Source organism: Notolepis coatsorum, assembly GCF_963971535.1.
Source record: "Notolepis coatsorum genome assembly, chromosome: 18".
Classification (NCBI taxonomy): Eukaryota; Metazoa; Chordata; class Actinopteri; order Aulopiformes; family Paralepididae; genus Notolepis; species Notolepis coatsorum.
Window position 1 is genome coordinate 79,204,864 of NC_140182.1, and position 23,331 is coordinate 79,228,194.

Sequence of the window (23,331 nt, forward strand, 5' to 3'; positions counted from 1 at the left end):
CAGGAGGAGAACACAGAACCATACACACAGTTAAAAGGTTAGGAGTACAGGGAACACACAGAACCATACACAGTTAAAATGTTAGGAGTACAGGGAACACACAGAACCATACAGACAGTTAAAAGGTTAGCTACTACATAGTACAGGGAATACAGAACCATACAGACAGTTAAAAGGCTAGCACTACATAGTACTATACAGGGAACACAGGCTAATGTCACACACAGCACCACGTCCTAAAAGAGAAATGTTGTAGCTTCAGTCTTAAGTGTTCACCAAAATATTCATACGTGTTATTATTTGAGACTAGAGTTCTCGTAAGGCAGCTGGGTGGCGCAGCGGACATTGCGCTCGTCACCAACCCAAGAGACACCGGGTTCGACTCCGGCTGTCGGCGTTGCCTCCTGCTTGGGCCGGCCGTCATACTAACTCAATTGGCAGAGTTAGCGGGTGGAAGTCGATGGGTGGTAATCTGGACGTTGTGGACAGCGACTCCTACAGGTCGGTTGGGGACGCCTGCACAGCAGAGACAGGAAATGGCGGGGGTAGTGTGAGCCTCCCACACGTTACACCTCGCCAATGAGAGTCCGCTCTGGCAGGTGAAAAGATGTGACAAGCTGCCTCCTCATGTACCAGAGGGGACACGTGATGCAAGGCTTCTATCCTCCCTACAACCGGCCAGTGGGGGGCATATGCGAGCAACGTTCAAGACAGGGGACGGGAGAATTGGCACATTGAGATGAGAGAAGAAAAAAAATGGAAAAAAGGAGAAAAAGTGGATAAAAAAAAGACTAGGGCTGTCCCCGACTAAGGATTTGGATGGTCGACTATGATTGGCCAAAATGTGCCGTTAGTCGACTATTGGTCGACTATTGGTCGAAAAAAGAAAAAAATCTAAATATTTTCAAAAAAAAATTATTATTTAAAATTTTTTTGTATCATTCCATTTGGGCTGTGGGGGATGCTTAATGTCTGAAGGAGTCGACTGAAGGCTTCTGTCCTCTGCAAAAGCATGCAATTGGTCCACTGATGGATACATCTTGATATTTGTCTAGTCTAGTGTGTTCATTAGATGGGTGAAATCCTCTTTCAGTGCCTCTGTGCCTGTTTTCGTAGGCAGTTAGCCTCTGGTATGCGTGCCATTAGCGTTAGCCACGCTTCTAGGCGTCTTTTCTTTTGGAAAGAATGATAATTTTTATTTATTTTTTACTATTCGACTAAGAGGTTGGTTAGTCGACTACGGCTCCTTTCGACCAATTAGTCGACTAATCGACTAATAGGGGTCAGCCCTAAAAAAGACTAGAGTTCTCGTGTATTTACAGTAGGCTAGTCTGTATCTCTGTGTGTGTGTGTATTTACAGTGGGCAAATATGCATGTGTGTGTATTTACAGTAGGCTAGTCTGTGTGTGTATTTACAGTACGCTAATCTGTAGCTCTCTGTGTGTGTTTGTGTGTGTGTATTTACAGTGGGCAAATCTGTGTGTGTGTGTGTGTGTGTGTGTGTGTGTGTGTGTGTGTGTGTGTGTGTATTTTACAGTAGGCTAATCTTGTGTGTGTATTTACAGTGGGCAAATCTAAATTTTTACATGCAAGCATAAATAGCTCCATTTTAACAAGTAGAGAAAGTCTCAGGGGGGATTGGGGCCACTGACCATTTGGCACCCTGGACAGAGCTGAGTGCTCACTGAGACAACTTGCTATGTCTTTCTAGATCTCTATGTCACTATGTTGTGCACACCCTTTTCTGGCAATAACCGTTGTTTTTTCTCTCTCTCTCTCTCTCAGGTACTGTACGTACCTCTCTCTCCCTCTCTCAGGTACTGTACGTACCTCTCTCTCTCTCTGGTACTGTACGTACCTCTCTCTCTCTGGTACTGTACGTACACGCACACAGAGGGGAAAAAGTAGGCAATGGTCCATCCAGTTTCAACTTGACAGCTTATCGGTTCACAGACATTCAACATCCAGAGCTGTTTCACACAGAGGCAGTGTGTCTGAAGCAGCGCTGTGGGCCATCTGACTCCTCTCTACTGCTTTTATCTGTTAAAACCTTCTGTTCATACGTCTTTCATGATATCTATGCTCTGTTGGTAGTTTGATTTTATGTTATGTTTTTAATAATGTATAATGTTTTTATTTGCTTCTTGCACCCGTTCACCAAGGACTACGGCCTCTAGTCGTCTACCTGTCATTTATTGTTATTATTTATTTAGTATATTCCTTATGTCTTTTTTGTTGCCTTGTAAAGCTTCTTGAAAGGGTTTCTTGAAAGGCGCTATATAAATCCAAGCTATTATTATTATCATTACCCTGAAAAGTTCTACAGACTACAGTATATGTAAAAATGTATCAGCATCATCCTCATCATCACCATCATAACCATCATCACCATTAGGGCTCAACAATTAATCAAAGTTATATTGAAACCACTAAGGCCTATCCAAATAGCAGGAGGCTGCATAAGATGTCCTGGCCTATAGATCACATTCTACAGACCTAAGAATACATCTTTGTTTGGCACAGAACCCAGACAAAAATCACATCACATCATTTTAGTTGTGATGTCCTCTAATATCATCATGAATCATATCGCAATTGCAATATTTTTTTTTTATCCACTTTTTCTCCCATTTTCTATTTTTCTCCCATCCCAATTTCGTATCATCCAATTCAATCCTCCCCTGTCTCGAACGCTGTTTCTTGCCTCCCACAAGCCGGCTGCAATGTGGACTAAGTCATACATAGCACGAGTCCCCTCCGATACTCGAGGTAACAGCAGTCGCATCTTTTCACCTGCGTGGCGCGATCTTTCAGCGTCAGGGGTCTGCGCTTTGAAGGGGCACCGCCCCCATCGCTTACTGATTCTACTGCGCAGGCGCACCAACCGACCTGTAGGAGTCGCTGTCCACAACGCCCGATCCCCACCCATCAGTTTCCCACCCCCCAATACTGCCAATGTGTATTAGTACGGACGACCAGCTAAACTGAAAGCAATGTGGAGCGCTGGGCTCGAACAGGCGAACCCAGCGTCTCCAGCATTCATGGTGAGCGCCTTGCCCACTGCACCACGTAGCCGCCCTGCAATTGCAATATTTGTCAAAATAATCACAATATATTTTTTGCACATCGTTAAGCCCTAACCATCATCATCATCACCACCATCGTCATCATCATCATCATCATCATCATCATCATCACCAACATGACCCTCAGCCTCAGCTTCCATGGGTTCCACCTCACCTCTCCTTCAGGGGTGTCTGAGGGACACAGCATCCCCCACTGGGAGGGCTGCAGGGAGCGGGGCCCGCTGACCTTCCTGGTCTTCTCAAACTGGGAGGAGATCCTGGTCATCATGCCCAGGGCGGAGATGAAGGAGAGCCGGGACAGGACCTGGGTCACGCCCTGCCGGTCCATCTTGAACCTCTTCAGGGACCAGTTCCCCTGTGGACAGACGGAACAGACCCAATGACAAACACATTCATCCCATATTCAAATTCAGTGGCCACTTATATGGTGCATCAAAATGTCTGGGGTTGCATTTTTTTCGGACGCACATAAAAATTACTTTTGTAAAGTTTGGGGAAAATTCATTGAGGTTCAATGGAACACAGCATGTGAAAAATACGAAAATGGGCCTTTTTGGGTGTTTTCCTAGACAACACAAGAATATATTACTCCACTTATATGGGACGGTCCGAATAATACATTATTTGATTATTCAAATCAGGAATCACATTTGTAAATGTACTTTTGAAGTATTGAAAATGTTTTGCTGTTCCCATGTTTCACAATGGACTGTATGGCTGGCCCCATGTTTAATGTCATAAAAGATTGTCCATCTATTCCACAATGCAAAGCATCTAGCATCCTCTTTGGCTGTTAGCTAGCAGTAGCGCTAGCATCTGCTACCAAACATGAAGAGCTATGTCAGCTACCAAATGTAACAGCCAATGCTAAGATGGTCTTTAATTAACAGTTTCCAGCGTTGTCTAAGAAAGTATGAATATTACTTGACTATTTTCACTATTGAACACACTGTTAAAGGCCCCATGAAATCAAAATAGATGTGTATGTTCTTTTATCACATAATGTATTGCACTGGTTGTCACTTATACGGCAGTATCTGTCCCAACAATGACAAAAAAGGTAGGTTTTCTTAATGGTATTTTAGAGTTTGTAATTTCCTGGAATAATATTTAAGAATGAGTCATCCTGCACACTCATTTTGCGTCCAATTAAATACTTTATAGAATAACATTTACAGCACATTGTAACTAAGCGAGCACTCTGCTTCTTTAACTAAATTGAACAAATGTTTAATATTAGCTTGCTCAGCGCTATTGGCTACTGTAAATCCCAATCAATATCGACAAGTCTCTCCCTAGCTTCCTGTTTTTACAGGAAACGCATAACTATGTGGAATCAAATAGTATTCTGCTAGCCGCTTCATAGGGACTTTAACGCGTACGTCGGTCTACTAACCGTGGATATGGCGTTGACCATGCCGTTGGTGATCTGATCCTGGCGCATGTGTTTGACCACGTCGAACTGAGCCGCCCTTTGCTTGGGGATGATCTGGTCAGCAATCTTTTTCAGCTCAGAGTTGAACTTCTTAAAGAGATCCTCAAACAGCAGAGACAGGAGCTGCAACACAGGATGGACAGACCGTCACTCGCTAATACACCAAGTAGTTGAAATGTACATGTAGTCATTTAGCGGACGCTTAAGCAACTTACAAATTGTGCAACAGGTCAGCAGGAGGGGTACAACTCTGGCAGCTAAGGGTCAGTGGCATTGTTCTTCAAAAATAGTGTTGAACTTGAGTATGGTATCATAGTAGTAAGGTACAGAATAGTAAAAAGACAGTAAGAAGGTTAGTTTATCTATTTATATTTCAGATATTGATTGAAGTTTGAAGCTCGACTGTGGTGGGAAGTTCATTCCACCATTGTGGATCGAGAACAGCCTGCTTCGCTTTGATGACCCCCCAGGAGCTCAGATGGGAGTGGGTCTGAAGCAGCCAGAAGATGCAGAGTGTAGGGGTCTTAACTCATTCTGCGCCACGGGTCGGGGCGCCAGAGGGCGCTATTATGCCAGCGCTGTAAGTCAATGAGGCGCTTTGTTCACTTGCGAGTGCTTAAAATATATCTTATATTATATCTATGGGTCTAATACACCCGTCGACTGTCAGTGAGTTGCTTCCAGTCAACATCCACGAAACAGATTGTTTTTTCATCTGTACATTTCCGTTTTATACCGTTTTGAATATGAATAGTTTGTGTGCTTCTGAGTAATTCCAGGAAAAGACGTGATAATAGCCATTTAGTCGAATACACTAAACACGTTGTCATTTTTCACCCGATTATCGAATCTTCCTGAAATCAACGCTAGATCATCATTATTATCCTTCCTCATGCAACAATGAAAAGAGCCCTGGACCACGGGGCTCCCCCGCCACCTCCTCCAACCCAACGGCACACAGCCACACACACACAGCTTCGATCGGGGTAGAAAGAAATATCAGATCAACGCAAGATTTTATATATAGTGTTCTTACCTGGTATCAGGCCATGTGAGCGGATCGGAGCGTGATCGGCGCGGGGCGCGGAGCGGGCGGTTTTGACGTGAGCGAGGAGTGGGTTTTAAAATGGGTCGGCGCGACGTCCGGAGCGAGAGTTCTCCTCCGCTCCAATCCACTCCAGGTCGCTCACAGTGGTTTAACACTGTTGATGTAATATACATGCAGTACAATGCCAAAGCAACAGATGGCGATGTACAAACATGAAGGCCATTTTCAACCAATGAGAAGGGTGAACCTGTGATATCCGGTTCAGGCTTTGTCACTGTAGAGACGCCCACACTCACTCCTGTTAGAAAACGTATCGACGCCATTGTTGTTGACGTTAGCTTACATGCTAACGTTAATGGCAGCGACCATAGCATTGTGGCTCGGCTAGCCTATCATCGCTTAATAGAGCTAGTGGATGGATAAACAACGTTATTTAACATTGCAGAATGGGTACAATTACAATGCGGCTCAATACAAACAATTGTTAAGGGGCCCAGGGGGTGTAGACTGTTGTAGTTTGAGCTGATTTACACCATGCTCCAAAAAAAAAAAAAAAATCTGCCGAGCGATCTGGCGCGGGGCTCGATTCAAGGTGAGCGGGGAGCGAGCGGAGAGCGACTTGGGGGCGGGGTCAACATGATCGATTAGCGGAGCGGACCAAGCTTTAAAGAGCGAAGAGCGGATTTCTCGGCCGCGCCGATCCGCTCACGTGGCCTGCCTGGTATCTGATGTAATGCAAAAGAAATAATCCAATTATCTGATAACCATTCCAAATACTGCTCGTGGAGGTCCGTCCCACATTACCGAGCATTACACATGAACGGGCGGGCGGGGTTACTGTTCCATGCCATCATTGTTGAGGCCTACCTCGCCTGAGTATTTAAACCCCGCCCGCACGGCTCGGATCGTCCCAGAAAATAAACTACAGCATTTCCAATGGAGTGCAATACCAGCTGGAAGGCGTAGGCGGCGGTATTTGCCCTTTTGCGAGCTCAGACCCATTCCCAATGATAACATCAGGCTGGATGGATGAAAATGAATGGATATAACTAATAAAAGAAATAACGACCAAACCCCGACTATACTCGTGATTGGCGCTGAACGGTCGGCGAGTTAACCCGACTATACTCGTGACTGGCGTTGAATGAGTTATGGGCATGTAGTTAAAAGATGCAGAGCGTAGGGGTCTTAAGAGCGTGTACTTAGAAGATGCAGAGTGTAGGGGTATTGAGGGTGTGTAATTAGAAGATGCAGAGCGGAGGGGTCTTGAGGGCATGTAGTTAGAAGATGCAGAGTGTAGGGGTCTTGACGGCATGTAGTTAGAAGATGCAGAGCGTAGGGGTCTTGAGGGCATGTAGTTAGAAGATGCAGAGCGTAGGGGTCTCGAGGGTGTGTAGTTAGAAGATGCAGAGCGTAGGGGTCTTGAGGGTGTGTAGTTAGAAGATACAGAGTGTAAGGGTCTTGAGGGTGTGTAGTTAGAAGATACAGAGTGTAGGGATCTTGAGGGTGTGTAGTTAGAAGATGCAGAGCGTAGGGGTCTTGAGGGTGTGTCGTTAGAAGATGCAGAGCGTAGGGGTCTTGAGGGTGTGTAGTTAGAAGATGCAGAGCGTAGGGGTCTTGAGGGTGTGTAGTTAGAAGATGCAGAGCGTAGGGATCTTGAGGGTGTGTAGTTAGAAGATGCAAAGCGTAGGGGTCTTGAGGGTGTGTCGTTAGAAGATGCAGAGCGTAGGGGTCTTGAGGGTGTGTAGTTAGAAGATGCAGAGCGTAGGGGTCTTGAGGGTGTGTAGTTAGAAGATGCAGAGCGTAGGGGTCTTGAGGGTGTGTAGTTAGAAGATGCAGAGCGTAGGGGTCTTGAAGGTGTGTAGTTAGAAGATGCAGAGCGTAGGGGTCTTGAGGGTGTGTAGTTAGAAGATGCAGAGCGTAGGGGTCTTGAGGGTGTGTAGTTAGAAGATGCAGATCGTAGGGGTCTTGAGGGCGTGTAGTTAGAGACCATTTACATTTACAGAGTTGACATCAAGTTTCCCAAACTAGACGTCAAAGCGGGAACGCCAGCGGTGCCGTCTAAGATGGAGTCATCTTCACATCATCAGGAGACACACAGCGGCTCCGGTGTTGTTATCAGCTCAACGTCAGATTTAATAACCAGGTGTGCCAGCTCCCCGATAAGCCTGACCTGGCCCCTCTCCTTCTCAGCCAGGGCCTCCAGGAGGCAACCTCTCTCATAACCCCCACCCGCCCGCCACAATAGCATACATCAAAACAAACAGGCAGAAATTAATAAAGAAATTAAGCTTCTGCCACGCAGCCGGGCCAATTAGTTGAATGTCAGAGAATCGTAATTGGAGAGCGAAGAGATTGCCGGCGTTGTGAGAGTGTAAGCCCCCTATTGAAACCCCCTCACCCCCATAGCCTCACACGGATCAGGCTGGGGGGAAATTAAAGGCCTTAAGACAGCCGTAATTACATTATCAGAGCGGGCCCGGCGGATTAGCTCAATCGCTCCAGTCAAGGCGGACAAATTCTATTGTCACAGCGCTGAGGAATCCCTCCGTTTCCCCTGCGCTGGGATTCTGCTGCCGTCGCATATCTCTCCCCCGACAAAACCAGGCGGGTAGGAGTACAGAGGGAGGGAGGGAGGGAGGGAGGGAGGGAGGGAGGGAGGGAGGGAGGGAGGGAAACAAAACAAAGCAAAAACAAAGCAAGAGGACAAATATAATGAGAGTATTAATAAAAGGAAGGAGGCTGAAACAAAGGAAACGGGTGAGAGATCAAGGCCTGCAGCCATGCTGCCCCCAAAACCCTGGGGTCCTGTCTCCCCAGAGCGGGCATCTGTGCTATTGGAATATTTACACTCACATGGCGTGAATACACATCACACTTGTTTTGTGCGTGTGTGTGTGTGTGTGGCTTTAGATCCATACTAAAAAAGGGGAAATATTATAAAAGTATATTACATTAGGGGTGACTCTTCTACCAAATTTTTGCATTTTGTACTTTAGTTTTGTGGATTGTATATTTTGTATAGTGTTGGTCCTTATTCTTTAACTTATTTTACTATGAAGCACAATCTCAGGGGGCTCATACAGAACCAAGCATTTCACTATAATGTACCAATGTGTACCTTATGTGGCAAATAAAACAAAACTTTAAACTTGACAGTAGCTCAGGAGGTAGAGTTGTCATCTGGTAATCGGAAGGTTCCTCACGGCAGCGTGTCGAAGTGTCCTTGAGCAAGACACCTAACCCCTAACTTCTCCCGATGAGCAGGTCGGCACCTTGCACTGTCGCCTCCGCTGTCGGTGTGTGAATGTGTGAGCGAATGGGTGAATGTGAGGCATAAGTTGTAAAAGCGCTTTGGATATAAGAGCTCCGAGATCAATAATATAATGCTTTTCCAGTGTTTTACCTCCTCTCCCACAGTACAGAAAGTAGGCCTGTTCTTTTCCAGTGTTTTACCTGCTCTACCTCTACTGTACAGAAAGTAGGCCTTTTCTTTTCCAGTGTTTTACCTGCTCTACCTCTACTGTACAGAAAGTAGGCCTTTTCTTTTCCAGTGTTTTACCTGCTCTACCGCTACTGTACAGAAAGTAAGCCTTTTCTTTTCCAGTGTTTACCTCCTCTACTGTACAGAAAGTAAGCCTTTTCTTTTCCAGTGTTTTACCTCCTCTACTGTACAGAAAGTAAGCCTTTTCTTTTCCAGTGTTTTACCTGCTCTACCTCTACTGTACAGAAAGTAGCCATTTTCTTTTCCAGTGTTTTACCTCCTCTACTGTACAGAAAGTAAGCCTTTTCTTTTCCAGTGTTTTACCTCCTCTACTGTACAGAACGTAAGCCTTTTCTTTTCCAGTGTTTTACCTGCTCTACCTCTACTGTACAGAAAGTAGCCATTTTCTTTTCCAGTGTTTTACCTCCTCTACTGTACAGAAAGTAAGCCTTTTCTTTTCCAGTGTTTTACCTCCTCTACTGTACAGAACGTAAGCCTTTTCTTTTCCAGTGTTTTACCTGCTCTACCTCTACTGTACAGAAAGTAGGCCTTTTCTTTTCCAGTGTTTTACCTGCTCTACCTCTACTGTACAGAAAGTAGGCCTTTTCTTTTCCAGTGTTTTACCTGCTCTACCGCTACTGTACAGAAAGTAGGCCTGTTCTCTTCCAGTGTTTTACCTCCTCTCCCACAGTACAGAAAGTAGGCCTGTTCTTTTACAGTGTTTTACCTGCTCTACCGCTACTGTACAGAAAGTAAGCCTTTTTCTTTTCCAGTGTTTTACCTGCTCTACCTCTACTGTACAGAAAGTAGGCCTTTTCTTTTCCAGTGTTTTACCTGCTCTACCTCTACTGTACAGAAAGTAAGCCTTTTCTTTTCCAGTGTTTTACCTCCTCTACTGTACAGAAAGTAAGCCTTTTTTTGTCCAGTGTTTTACCTCCTCTACTGTACAGAATGTAAGCCTTTTCTTTTCCAGTGTTTTACCTGCTCTACCTCTACTGTACAGAAAGTAGGCCTTTTCTTTTCCAGTGTTTTACCTGCTCTCCCACTGTACAGAAAGTAGGCCTTTTCTTTTCCAGTGTTTTACCTGATCTACTGTACAGAAAGTAAGCATTTTCTTTTCCAGTGTTTTACCTCCTCTACTGTACAGAAAGTAGCCATTTTCTTTTCCAGTGTTTTACCTCCTCTACTGTATAGAAAGTAGGCCTTTTCTTTTCCAGTGTTTTACCTCCTCTACGGTACAGAAAGTAGGCCTTTTCTTTTCCAGTGTTTTACCTGCTCTACCTCTACAGAAAGTAAGCCTTTTCTTTTCCAGTGTTTTACCTCCTCTACTATACAGAAAGTAAGCCTTTTCTTTTCCAGTGTTTTACCTCCTCTACTGTACAGAAAGTAAGCCTTTTCTTTTCCAGTGTTTTACCTGATCTACCACTGTACAGAAAGTAGCCATTTTCTTTTCCATTGTTTTACCTGATCTACCACTGTACAGAAAGTAGCCATTTAATTTTTAAAGCGATTACCAATGGTTACAAGCCAGAGATGAGCGATTAATCAAGTTTCAAATTTAACTACAATTTCGTCTTCCCACGATCATGAAAGCAAAATAATCTAGATAATAACATTATTGTCGCGTCCTCTGCAAACAGTAGTTTCAGCATTGTGTCGAGAGGGAGGAGCCACTACGCGCATCTTCAGTTACTTTGAAACATCTTTAGTAACTTGTAGAAGACGACAGAAAGGCAATCTTCGGTCGAGAAGAAAGGTACTGTAAAGCAAATTGAGTCGTCGTCACATGATGTTCTCAAATCAATGAGTAATTGCGTTTAATAATCGTGATTTCAATATCAATCAAATTAATTGTGATTAAGATTTCTGCCATAATTGAGCAGCCCTATTACAAGCAGCCATGTTGTAAGAAAGAGAACTACACAGATATTCCTACGCAAGGCCTCTATATCAAAGTGCCTGTTTGAGAGATTCCCCCAGACAGAAGTACCTGTCCAGCCAGCTCCAGACGCTTATTCCCATAATAGTCTCTGTCGTCCACCTTGTTGTTCCCCTGGGCCAGGATGACCCTGCGCACCATCACCGCCAGGTAGATGCACTTCGCCCGAAAGTTGAACTCCTTCACCTAAAGGACAAATCAAATTGTGTTGTAATAACAGGGATTTGAGCTACTGTTTGTAAGAAAATAAAGCAGCCAGTCATGTCACTGAAGGTTAACATTATTCATTATTATTATATTATTACATTATCATTACATAAATAAAGCAGACAGTCATGTCACTGAAGATTAACATTATTCATTATTATTATATTATTACATTATCATTATATAAATAAAGCAGCCAGTCATGTCACTTCAAGTTTCAAGTTTTTCAAGTTTCTTTAATAGTTGTCATACAGAAGTACAGAATACTTTTATACAAAATGCTTCTTACTGTTACGCTCCAGAGACTGTGCTAGACAAGATAAGTATCAATAACATAGTATAGCATGTAAATTAGAAGTAGAAAATGAGGTCACAGTGTTCAGTATAGACATACGGTATGGTATGTAAAATGTTCGATGCAGAATAGACGTAACTGAGTTACCATATAATATACAATACTATGCAGTGTACTAATATACAATACTATATAGTGCAAAGCAGAAATGGGATGAGGTTCAATTTAGGTACAATTTACAGTAAGGTGTACGAGTTGTAGTGCAATCCTTTATCAATAAATATAAAGTGTGGGGAGTGGGTGCTACAGTGTGTTTGTTTAAAGTGAGTGTGTGCTATAAAGTGTGGGGAGTGGGTGCTACAGTGTGTTTGTTTAAAGTGAGTGTGTGCGTGTGGATGTGTGTGCTATGTGCGTTTGATGGTTGTTGTGTAGTGTTCATTGTTGTTGAGCAGCCTGATGGCCTGGGGATAGAAGCTTCTTCTGAGTCTTTCTGTGCTCGCCTTGAGACTCCGGTATCGCTTGCCTGACCGCAGCAGTTCAAAGAGGCAGTTGTTCGGGTGACTGGAGTCCTTAATGATTCTCTTAGCCTTGCCCCTGCACCGCTTGTTGTAAATGTTCTAGAGGGTGGGGAGCCCCCCTCCAATTGTGCGTTCGGCTGAACGCGTCACTCTTTGTAGTCTGCTTCGGTCTTGTGCAGTGCTATTCCCAAACCAGGAGGTGATGTTGCCAGTCAGTATGCTCTCTATTGTACATGAGTAGAAGTTCTTAAGGATCTTCTGACTGACTTGGAACTTCCTTAGGCGCCTGAGGAAGTAGAGGCGTTGTCGTGCCTTCTTCACAACACTGTCAATGTGTGTGGTCCATGTCAAGTCCTCGGATATGTAGGCTCCGAGGTACTTAAAGCTGTTCACTCTCTCAACCGGTGCCCCGTCGATGCTGAGGGGGGGGGGGGGGGGGGGGGGGCTGTAGTCCTTGACCCCCGACCTTCTGAAGTCCACAATCATCTCTTTTGTTTTGCTGACGTTCAGGGAGAGGCTGTTTTCCTGGCACCATCCCGCCAGGACCTTGACCTCATCCAGGTAGGCCCTCTCGTCGTTTGCAGAGATCAGGCCCACCACCACTGTGTCGTCAGCAAATTTGATGATTGTGTTGCTACTCCGCTGAGCCACACAGTCGTGTGTGTACAGGGAGTAGAAGGTTAACTGAAGGTTAACATTATGCATTATCATTATATTATTACATAATCATTATATCACTGAAGGTTAGCATTTTACATATACATTTGAGGTGTTTAGCAGATGTTCTTATCCAGAGTATCTTATAACAAGAGCAACAGTAGAGTATAGGGCTGGCCCCTCTCGTTCCATTAATCCATTCATCTGTCTGTTTGGTCCTAGTTTATTAGTTGATTCATCTGCTGGTTTGGTCTTAGTTGACCTTAAGTCAATTCATATTTTTTCTATGTGCCATGCTTAACACTTTGGACGCCAGCGGTGTAAGCCATCCTTGTACTCAATGGGCTACCGCTTTAAGAGATAGGGATGCGTGGCGGTGTTTGCAGGGCTATATCTATATTCTATATTATAGCTATGGAGACAATACTATGGCTCATTTGACATCAACTATCCATCGTTCAACATGTGAAAAATAATAGAAATTTGCATGTACGTTCGCGTGTTATACCGTGGTGAATATTGTATAGTTTCAGAGTGATCCTGGCTAATTCCTGAAAACGGCGCTATGGAGCAATACGTGAATTTTGCTAAAAGCGTCGGCGTTGCTCGCCTGGACATGCTATTATTTCCAATTCAAATGTATATAATAGGTATTATGTTTCATCATGAATGCATGAAAGGGAGGGGGGTCGTTTTTTGATGCTTTGATCGTCAGCAACGGCATAAGTATTGGAGTATGTTACATGATCGTTGCGATCGATGTGAAATCATGGTTGGATCAAAGTAGGATTGATGTCATATAGTCCTTACCTTTACTAGGAGGTATCCCAAAAAGAATATTCCAATTGTCTGATCGCGATTTCCAGTATTGGTGTCCATTGGGTCCCTGACATAATCCGGCACAACACATGCATCGAGGGACATTGGACGCGTTTCAATGTGATCGGGTGAACCGCTAGACTTGCCTGAACCAAAATTCTGCGCCCCCGGAGGGGTTTAGATGTAACACACGGTGTGCAATAAGGTTTCAAAGGGTGGGCGATACTGCCACCTAGCAGGATGCAGCCGGTATTGCACTCTAGCGATCTCAGAATGATCTAAAATCTAATAAAATAAATAACGATGAAAACCCGACTATACTTGGGTATGGTGCTCAACTGCTGGCGAGTTAACCAGACTATCCTCGGGTCTGGCGATGAATGAGTTAATGAGTTATGTTCTGAAAAATTATATGTACATCTCTGATAAGCAGAGGTTCTTCCACATTATTGCATGTGGGAAATACATTAATGTTAAACCAACAAATCAATTAGTCAACCAAGTACATGATTAAGACTTGTTAGCCGAGGACAGTCCTAGTAGAGTAAGCTCCCATTTTAGCATCACCAACATACTGTAGCTAGGAGCCAAAATGAGCAGTGCTAAGACTTTAGAGAGTAGAAAGTGCTCAGTCAAGAGCCTGAGAATAAGACACTTAAAATATAGTCTACAATGAATAAGTACGTTTTAGTTTCCATTTTTCCCAAAGCTGTGTGTGTGCGTGTGTATATATGCGTGTATATATATATATGTGTGTGTGTGTGTGTGTGTGTGTGTGTGTGTGTGTGTGTGTGTGTGTGTGTGTGTGTGTGTGTGTGTGTGTGTGTGTGTGTGTGTGTGTGTGTGTGTGTGTGTGTGTGTATACTTACAGGTACATGTGTGAGGATAAGTGAAGCTAGAAGTTCTCTGGCCTCCTCCATCTTGGTCTTCTTGGGGCCTCCCCACATGCGCTGCCTCCGCACCTTATTCCCCAGGTATTTCAAAGCCTGAGAGACACACAGTAGGATATAAGAACAAGTATGTTTTGCCAATAATGTCTAAAGCCACTAAGTGAAAAGGATATATAATTGGTGCATTGAGAAAAGAAGTGATTACTTTAATCTGAAAGGCTGCATTCAACGGTATTCTGTATGTGCATAATTAATAATAAAACATAAGATACTTGTGCCCTAAGGATAAGCGCTCAATGAAGAAACCCAATCCCCTTCTATGCTACTCATAGTGGATGAGATGATACTGTCATTCAGATGTAATTCTTTTTACATATCTGTAGATACTATATCTATATGTGTACATATCCCTTACCTACTCTTACTAGTTACGCTGCTGGCCAGTACGACTTATTACCATAATGTCTTCATACCTGTATCACTGTACATATTAATACTACAACTCTGTACATACATCTGATTAGCACTATTACTCTGTAGTACTAATTAATATATTTTATACCCAGTTTAATCACCTGTACATTGTATATTACTATTGCACTTTACTGTTACATTTGCACTCTGGTTGGATGCCAAACTTATTTTCCTTGTACTGTACTTGTGCTGTATGATGACAATACATTTTAATCTAATCTAATGTGTTGAATTCAGAGTAGAGCCTATAAATGTACACAGGATCAGTGCTGCAGGAGGTCAAGTGAAGCACAAAGGATGCGACTGAGGGCAAGTAATCCTCTATACAGAAAAAAAAACACACACACACACCTGACTCAGCGACACTCTGGACCGCACTACAAAACTAGACAAAGGGTCAAAGGTTAATCAGACTGAAGTATTTCTCTTGAGACCACCCACCCTGTTCTCTAATATTAAAATACATGACATATACAATTCCAGCGCCACTATGGTGAACAAACCATGCAGATCAGATCGATACAATGTAGTAGAAAAGAAAGATTTGATTACGTAAAACTTGGCTTTGAGAATCGAGATTCTATTTTCTAAGAATATTTGTGAACTCTGTCTGAAGAGAAGTCCGCTCACTCTGATAACTTAACGTTACTAATTAATACATTCATGTCTTTCTACTATTACCCCGCCCATACCTGTACCCCCCCCTCTCCCATGCTGCTATGACACCCAGGGATCAATAAAGGAATATCGTATTTTATATTATCTTATCTTATCTTGAGCTGAGTGATATAGTTAGGGTGTCTATGTTTGGGTGCCTCAAGTAAAACATCCTGTTCTTCCTACTGTGAACAGCCTGGTTCTGAAGAGCAGCTCTGGGGGGTAACGGTACCTGAATTTGGGTGAAGATCTGGGCTTTCTGGCATTCCTCCAGGCTGGGAGAGAAGTTAGCCATGACGTGCTCCTCCGTACCAATCATCTGCACAATTTCCTGGTCACTCTCCACACCCATGCCCTGGTTGTACGGGACGACAGGAGGACGTTAGGTTTGAATGAAGAGAGTAGCAGTGGTACAAGATACAGGAGAAGGTGTGTGTGTGGATAGATTAGGAATGTAGAACAACAGATTACAGGCTGTTACTCTGATCAAGTAGCTTATTGGTAATACATCATTATACTACATCATAATATATTGATCTATAGCTGATAGGCCTACCTCCTTGTACTACATCATTATATATTGATCTATAGCTGATAGGGCTACCTCCTTATACTACATCATTATATATTGATTTATAGCTGATAGGGCTACCTCCTTATACTACATGATCATTATGTGTTTCCCATTAATTACCTAGACTGTAAAGGTTTCCCTCATTTACAGTCATGTCGAGTGTACACACAGAAATAAGCCAAGAATAATAAAAAAAAATTACTTTGTAAAAAAACTGTGATCTATACAAAATTGTATAGTTTGTATAGATCGTTTTGCAGTGTTGTTTAAAAATGTACTGTGGTTGAAGAGCTGGGAAAATTCAAGTTTTTCTGAATGTATGAACATTTAAAAAAGCTGTGACAATCTGAATCTGAATCAGAAAATAAAATCATAAAAACATGGAGGGGACAGGACTGAATACACACTGAGGGGACAGAACTGAGTACACAGGGAGGGGACAGGACTGAGTACACACGGAGGGGACAGGACTGAGTACACAGGGAGGGAGGTGGGCTGGGAGTCATAAGGTTGCCTTGACATTTGCTTATGGAAATACGGAGCTGTGGGAACGGATCCTGGATCTGGGGCCGTGTTGGCAGCTCTGCTGAACTCATGGAGAGAGAGCGGAGAGGAACGCACCCAGGACGCACAAGTGCAGAGCAAACAAAACCAGGCATGCAAACATGTTCCGTGGGTAATGAGTAGAAGACGCTGCACTCACAGTTGACACAAACTTCCAAACAGAACAGAACAGAAGTTGATGATGCCAGCTGGACAAATCTGACATTCTCCACGAGTGAAATGGATGAAACATGAAACTGTTGGAACTATTAAATGCAACAAGATATAACTTAATTATCCCGGGGCGAAGAACCATATATCTCTGGCTGAATGCAGGCCTTGATTCTGTATAATCGCTGAATATAGACACTCAGGGTTGAATCGAACAAAGGAAATATAAAAATGTGGAAAAACTACAAAACTTACAAAAATAAAATGGTTGTTATTTTATGCATGGAAAAGTGGAACCTTACTGCATGGACATAATGTTCTGTTATCTTTTAATCCAGTAGCGCCCCCTACTGGATGTGCCGTGTCTATGCAGTGTTCTTGGGTATGTCTGTGTATTCACGTCAGAGACAACCTCTTTACCTTGAATATAATGGCGATGGGCGCGTCCTCCGACAGCGTGTTGTGTCTCAGGTAGAATCGGCCCTGCTTGACGATAATATTAGTCCTGCTCTTCTTCTCGTGGGTGGAGCTGGAATAGGACAGTATCACAGAGGAAGGTGGAGGTGATAGTTATACACACATCAAAACAGTTGCTGGGCAAGGTGCACATCAGTAGAGAGAAGAGTAGAGTGTGTATGCTAAAAACGACCATGTGTAACACCTTTATTGAGACAAGGTTTAGATTTGAATAAAGGTTTACGCACCGAGTTTGTAGTGGGCACAGGCTCTACTGATAGCTCGGCTGCAGAACTCGAGAACTATTAGGAATGTCTGACCACTAAGTGTGTCTGACTCTTAACAACCAAAACCGGCACGAACTACATTGGCTGCGTTTACATGGACAGTTTATACGTAATGACGTTAATATCCTGTTTACGTTTACCCAATCAGAAGCCTTCCCAGCCCCAAACCTTACGATGACTTGAAAACTCCCGATTAGACAGTGACTTTCATGTAAACACCTTGTCGGAATTAAGATTTGACATGTAAACTCGCATGATTTTTTTTTACATCCGAATGATTTGATTCCGAAGTTATAATTCGGAATTAAAAGTCACCATGTAACCGCAGCCAATGTATGACGTATATCATGCCAGTTAGGGTACCTTGTGTATACTGCACCGTGTGTTTACTTTTACTCTTAGTATATATTCAGATTCAAATACTTTATTTCCTATTAAGGCTGTCCCCGAAGCCTGTTTTTGGGATTCGAACTTCGTCAGGGTTTTTCGAACGGACGTTCGAACCTTAAAAAATAAAAAATTCTATTTTTTTTATAGATATATATATTTTTTAATAAATATCCTCAAACTAAATCCTCAATTTGAATAAAGTGATTAATCTGATTAAATGAGTTTTTTTTTTTATTAAATCAACTTTCCAGCCCCACACCCAGCCCAGGGAGAAGCCCCAGCCCAACTAAATCAATTAAATCAACTTTCTGAATATAACTCATCAGTTTTTTTTAATACTATAATATTAGTGTAGCCTAATCTTTATCTGCAACTGTGAAGAAAAACCCCATTGGTTTAAACAGAATTAATAAAAAAAAAAAAAAAAAAAAAAGAAATTTAATTAAAAATGAAAAATTAGAATGTTGATTTAGAATTCGAATGCCAACGTAACGAACAAAGGTTCGAAGGTTCGAATGTTTGGGCTCAGCCCTATTGCCTATATATTTACTGTAACATATAATATAACCAATAATAGGGCATACAGACCCTCATCTGCACCAGTATTTATCTTCAGAGCAAATTTTATTGTCTATATTTATATCTTTCTACTATTACCATGCCCATACCTCCCCTCCCCCATGCTGCTATGACACCAACAGCTGAGACCGCACACACGCACGCACAAACTGAGAAAAATGGCTTTCAAGTTCTTTGACTATCCAGTGATTTTGTAGTTTCCCTTATAACGCAATTTAGATTCAACTAATAGTGATGACAGATCCTGGGGCAGTACCTGGTGACAGAGGCTCCAACGGCACCCTTTCTGTCCTGTTCCACAATGATGCGATTCTTGGACAGCTGTTCTTGGATCAGAATGACCTTCTCCTGACCCTTGACGATGAAGTATCCGCCTGTGAACATAAAACACTATTAGGGATGAGCATTAAGAGCACTCACACATTATATTTGAGTCGTCTTGACCTTCGATGCACATTGAGGTATAATGTAAACAACGTGTCAGTGTCTCCTGGTTGAAAGTTGAGGAGAGGCTGGCAGCATAACTATTTTTTTTAGAAATGGTAATGTATTGAAAATTACTAATTGTTTGTATAGTCAACTCACATTCAGCTCTAGACACACAAACCCACCGTACCAGAAAACGCCACCAGAGGGCGCTACACATCTCCTAAATCTAGAACACAATCAAAGCTCAGATTCAGCCCTCAGATTTATTACTGGTGACAGATATGATACCCACCACTGTGTCCTTTGTGAAAAGGTTGGGTGGCCTTCTCTGGTTGAAAGGCATAACTACCATTGGTATTTGTAAATTTGTAAAGCCCTTATTGGTAAACGTCCCTCTTACATCAATCACAACATTGTTGGAATGGGATCTTGGAAACTTTTCTACATGTTCAAATGACTGGTTGGTTCTTAGGGTTCCTCCAGTTTGCTCTGAACTAGGAACAACTGCTTTTTCCTTTGATGCTTCCAACACCTGGAATGTCCTCCAACTGACCCTGAAGTTGAAGGTTCTTCCTTCTTTTGCTGCATTTAAAAGTATGATCTCCGACCACTGTGTGTCGACTTGTAACTGTCTTAGCTGATTTGTATTGTTTATTCTTATTTATACAACAGGTAGTTACGACCATGCATTGTGATTGGTCGAGAGTGTTCTAAACAGTGAGTATATTCATGATATACTCACGGTTAAATCACCATCAATATACCACTGCGCTGGCTTTAGAATGTTGTACAAAGTTTCAACTGCCATTCATCAAACGGAAACTGTGTCAACATGACCTACTCCGCGGACAACGTTACTTGATTTAACGTACCCGTTAACCATAAACGAGTGGATAGATATAGAGGACGGGCCTACATATAACGGTATTCAGAAAAACAGCATTATTAGACATGCCAATCCAACGAAAGACGAGCTGGATACGCTGGAGAAAAGCCACAATGAAATCAACACCACCAAGTCGACGGCCTGGGCATTGAATTGGCCCAACTCCCGGAACTGTCCAAGGTGCTGATCCCCCAAGGTGCTGATGACTTTCTCCGACTTTCGCTTGCATTAGACTAATACGTCATTAGTTTGCGTTGCCAAGCCTGTTGAGTAGGGATGGGTACCGAATTCGGTACTTTTGAGGTACCGAACCGAAACACGTCGGTACTACCGAGTATCGAATCAAGTGAGATACCGAAAAAATATATATAAAAAAAAAAAAAAAAAAAAAACATTTTACTTTTTTCTTTTCATGTCAACGTTCACACGCACAATATATGCTTACCTAGGATTTGACTTGATTCAACAACAAAGCAGTCGGAGCAATGACAAGCCGAAAACTGTCGAAATTGTAGTTATTTGAAGTTTGGATTTTGGATTTTTTATACGACTGAGGTAGGTAAATAAAGTTTCTTGAGATTAAAGTACCGAAAAAAGGTACCGTTGGGTACCGGTATCGATTCACAGGTACCGGTATCGGTTCAAATGTGAAAGGTACCCATGCCCACTGTTGAGAGCCTACTCCATTTGAAATTCCATAGCAACGAGACATCTTTAGGAACTATTTTTCTACGCCAAGTTCATTGAAATCGATATAAAAGACCCTAGAATTGTCTGTATCATCCTATATTTTTCCTGACGCAACCCCTTGTATAAAAGCAATAATACACTCGGAAGCCTGTGGTATGTCATGAATATTGCCACGGCTGTGATGCCTACGGCACTCGAGCTTCACTCTTGTGCCTGCGGGCGCATCACAGCTGTGGCAATATTCATGACATACCACGGCTTCTCGTGTATTATTGCTTATTTATTGTGCTTATATGTATGAAATTGCTGATCAGAATTGAGCACTAAGGCTTGCAGTAGTCATGTTTTTATGTTTTGTGTGGAGCCCAGGAAGAGTAGCTGATGCTTTGCATCAGTTAATGGGGATCAAAATAAAATCCTGAATAAGATCCTAAGCTGACAGGTGTGGTTTTCATACCTGGATCCAGAGGACATTCATTGAGTTTAGCGTACTCCATCGGCGTCTTCCCTGTGAGGACACAGTTTGAGCTGCGCAGCATGATGGGCATCCTGGGTAAAAACACAGTTCAAAACAGTATCCAAACACAACACAAGTTTAAGTTTATCTATTTATTTTTTACCCAGGGACAGTGCACATTAATCAACATCTTCAGTTTCCACATCAATGTAAATCAGGGTTCCCACGCTTGCCTTGAAATTTTTTTCCATACTACCTACTGATTTTCCAGGTACCATATTAAGTGATGATCTATAGGCCCCTGAAGTTTTCCACCCCCATCCGCGCCCCCCTCCCCTCACACACACAACCCCCTAGGACACCTGACTACTTACTTGATTTAAAAGATGTGCCAGTCAAGTCTACATTGTAAATGCTTAGAGATTATGTCTTATTGATAATATCAATGCATGAAATAATGCAACAAGCTGTAGATGAACAACAATTTATTGAACTGGAACACATGAGCACTGGGATTGATATGATGTTCTCTCTTCCACTCCTCTCCTATCTCATCCTGTCCTCTTCTCTCCACACCTCCCCTTGTGTCCGCTCCTGTCTTCTCTTCCTACTCTTCTCAACTCCTCTCCACTGTTCTCCCTTTTCCTCTGTCATCCTTCTCTTCCATCTTCGCGGCCTCTTCTCTTCATGGCTAACTGGCTCGTTATGAGAGCTAACGTTGGCTAGCTACTGTACCCGGGGCTGGCTAACTGGCTATCGTTATGAGAGCTAACGTTGGCTAGATACTGTACCTGGCGCTGCCTAACTGGCTCGTTATGAGAGCTAACGTTGGCTAGCTACTGTACCCAGCGCTGGCTAACTGGCTATCGTTATGAGAGCTAACGTTGGTAGCTACTGTACCTGGCGCTGGCTAACTGGCTCGTTATGAGAGCTAACGTTGGCTAGCTACTGTACCTGGCGCTGGCTAACTGGCTCGTTATGAGAGCTAACGTTGGCTAGCTACTGTACCTGGCACTGGCTAACTGGCTCGTTATGAGAGCTAACGTTGGCTAGCTACTGTACCTGGCGCTGGCTAACTGGCTCGTTATGAGAGCTAACGTTGGCTAGCTACTGTACCTGGCGCTGGCTAACTGGCTCGTTATGAGAGCTAACATTGGCTAGCTACTGTACCTGGCGCTGGCTAACTGGCTCGTTATGAGAGCTAACGTTGGCTAGCTACTGTACCTGGCGCTGGCTAACTGGCTCGTTATGAGAGCTAACGTTGGTAGCTACTGTACCTGGCACTGGCTAACTGCCTCGTTATGAGAGCTAACGTTGGTAGCTACTGTACCTGGCGCTGGCTAACTGGCTCGTTATGAGAGCTAACGTTGGCTAGCTACTGTACCCGGCGCTGGCTAACTGGCTATCGTTATGAGAGCTAACGTTGGTAGCTACTGTACCTGGCGCTGGCTAACTGGCTCGTTATGAGAGCTAACGTTGGCTAACTACTGTACCTGGCGCTGGCTAACTGGCTCGTTATGAGAGCTAACGTTGGCTAGCTACTGTACCTGGCACTGGCTAACTGGCTCGTTATGAGAGCTAACGTTGGCTAGCTACTGTACCTGGCGCTGGCTAACTGGCTCGTTATGAGAGCTAACGTTGGCTAACTACTGTACCTGGCGCTGGCTAACTGGCTCGTTATGAGAGCTAACGTTGGCTAGCTACTGTACCTGGCACTGGCTAACTGGCTCGTTATGAGAGCTAACGTTGGCTAGCTACTGTACCTGGCGCTGGCTAACTGGCTCGTTATGAGAGCTAACGTTGGCTAGCTACTGTACCGGGCGCTGGCTAACTGGCTCGTTATGAGAGCTAACGTTGGCTAGCTACTGTACCTGGCGCTGGCTAACTGGCTCGTTATGAGAGCCAACGTTGGCTAGCTACTGTACCTGGCGCTGGCTAACTGGCTCGTTATGAGAGCTAACGTTGGTAGCTACTGGACCTGGCACTGGCTAACTGCCTCGTTATGAGAGCTAACGTTGGTAGCTACTGTACCTGGCGCTGGCTAACTGGCTTGTTATGAGAGCTAACGTTGGCTAGCTTCTGTACTTGGCGCTGGCTAACTGGCTCGTTATGAGAGCTAACGTTGGCTAGCTACTGTACCTGGCGCTGGCTAACTGGCTCGTTATTAGAGCTAACGTTGGTAGCTACTGTACCTGGCACTGGCTAACTGCCTCGTTATGAGAGCTAACGTTGGTAGCTACTGTACCTCACGCTGGCTAACTGGCTCGTTATGAGAGCTAACGTTGGCTAGCTACTGTACCTGGTGCTGGCTAACTGGCTCGTTATGAGAGCTAACGTTGGCTAGCTAGTTAGCAAGATT

At 43.5% G+C, this 23,331-nt stretch overlaps 1 protein-coding gene across 1 annotated transcript in view; it reads right to left on the reverse strand.

Moving 5' to 3' along the window:
• The window catches only part of polr3b (polymerase (RNA) III (DNA directed) polypeptide B), a 105,373-nt gene that overhangs the window by 64,226 nt on the left and 17,816 nt on the right, over positions 1-23,331 (reverse strand). The window contains exons 7-14 of the mRNA XM_084334814.1: positions 20,973-21,064; positions 18,767-18,884; positions 17,219-17,327; positions 15,743-15,865; positions 14,359-14,475; positions 11,045-11,179; positions 4,484-4,645; positions 3,242-3,442 (exon numbers count right to left, since the gene is read on the reverse strand). Coding sequence (XP_084190940.1) covers positions 3,242-3,442; positions 4,484-4,645; positions 11,045-11,179; positions 14,359-14,475; positions 15,743-15,865; positions 17,219-17,327; positions 18,767-18,884; positions 20,973-21,064 — 1,057 coding nt within the window. The remainder of the gene's footprint in view (positions 1-3,241; positions 3,443-4,483; positions 4,646-11,044; positions 11,180-14,358; positions 14,476-15,742; positions 15,866-17,218; positions 17,328-18,766; positions 18,885-20,972; positions 21,065-23,331) is intronic.